This window comes from Odontomachus brunneus, unplaced genomic scaffold (assembly GCF_010583005.1).
Source record: "Odontomachus brunneus isolate Ranch 3 - 2012 unplaced genomic scaffold, Obru_v1 Obru_scaffold_369, whole genome shotgun sequence".
Lineage (NCBI taxonomy): Eukaryota > Metazoa > Arthropoda > Insecta > Hymenoptera > Formicidae > Odontomachus > Odontomachus brunneus.
Genome location: NW_022639819.1, coordinates 57,824 through 59,017, shown reverse-complemented (window position 1 = coordinate 59,017; position 1,194 = coordinate 57,824). Strand labels below are relative to the sequence as shown.

The 1,194-nt window shown below is 30.7% G+C and overlaps 1 protein-coding gene across 1 annotated transcript in view; it reads right to left on the bottom strand.

The window, feature by feature from the left end:
• Nucleotides 1-358: 358 nt before the first annotated feature.
• LOC116853600 overlaps nt 359-1,194 on the bottom strand; it is a 3,552-nt gene continuing 2,716 nt past the window's right edge. The window contains exon 2 of the mRNA XM_032834728.1: nt 359-914. Coding sequence (XP_032690619.1) covers nt 792-914 — 123 coding nt within the window. The 3' untranslated portion in view covers nt 359-791. The remainder of the gene's footprint in view (nt 915-1,194) is intronic.

Here is a 1,194-nt window from a genome sequence, read left to right as displayed (position 1 = left end):
TACCACAGTGGACAAGAAATGCATGCACTAGTTTTCTCCTTACTATTCTATCAGGAAATGGAACGTTTACGAAAAAGAAAAGTACATTTCAAGCAACCATTACCACAATAATCATAATAAATAATAATACAATTTATGATGTACAAAATAGAAGCTCATATAATTACTTGTACAGTAATGTTTCTTCATCTATTGTCATTGAAATTCGGAGGCAAACAAGAAAATATGTTATGCTGGCACTGATAAAAAGGAAGGAGAAGATTTGTATTAAACAGAACATGTTATATCTCATTTTGTATTCCTCATGATTTTATTTATTGTATTTTATTTATTGTATTTTAGAAGTATTTCACCTTTCTTGTATATAACACTGTCTTCTTTTCAATCAATATTGTCATGCAATAAGCATTATAACATGTCTATATAATTCATTATTGACATAATAATTATCTGTATTTCTGTTGTGAAATAAAATGTAAAGATGAACAATATTTTACGCAATTGCAATAATCATCGCAAATCAAAACGTACAAATTCATATTTTTTATATTTTGCTGTCTACATTGTGGTATTCCAGCAATAATTATTCGTTTAAACAAATTACGATATGGAAGCTCACGTAGTTAAACATGCTATTAGGGTATATATAATAAAAAGAAATAGTATTCAAGAAGTTAATTGCAAAAGATTGTTTGAAATAGAAAAATATGAAATAGAAAGTTGTAAAAATTATTATAATAGCAATAATGCAGGAGGATAAAGATTATATTCAGACAGAAATCCATGAAATATCACACCACATATGTACTTACGTATTCTTTGAATGAATGTTCGGCAGGATTAAGAAAAATATGTGCTTTTTGCCTTTCCTCTGCAATGGAATTATTGGCCCTTTTATTGTGTAATCTGTTATCCTAAGACAGTACAAATTGTTATCAAATATTATCCTATATTGATAATGTAACTCCTTTATTTCCCTCATTGTATATTAACTTCTTAATATGGGATACCCAACTTTCTGCTCTCTCTCTCTCTGTCTCTTTCTCTGTCTCTCTCTCTGTCTCTCTCTCTGTCTCTCTCTCTGTCTCTCTCTCTGTCTCTCTCTCTGTCTCTCTCTCTGTCTCTCTCTCTCTGTCTCTCTCTCTCTGTCTCTCTCTCTCTCTGTCTCTCTCTCTGTCCCTCTCTCTCTGTCTC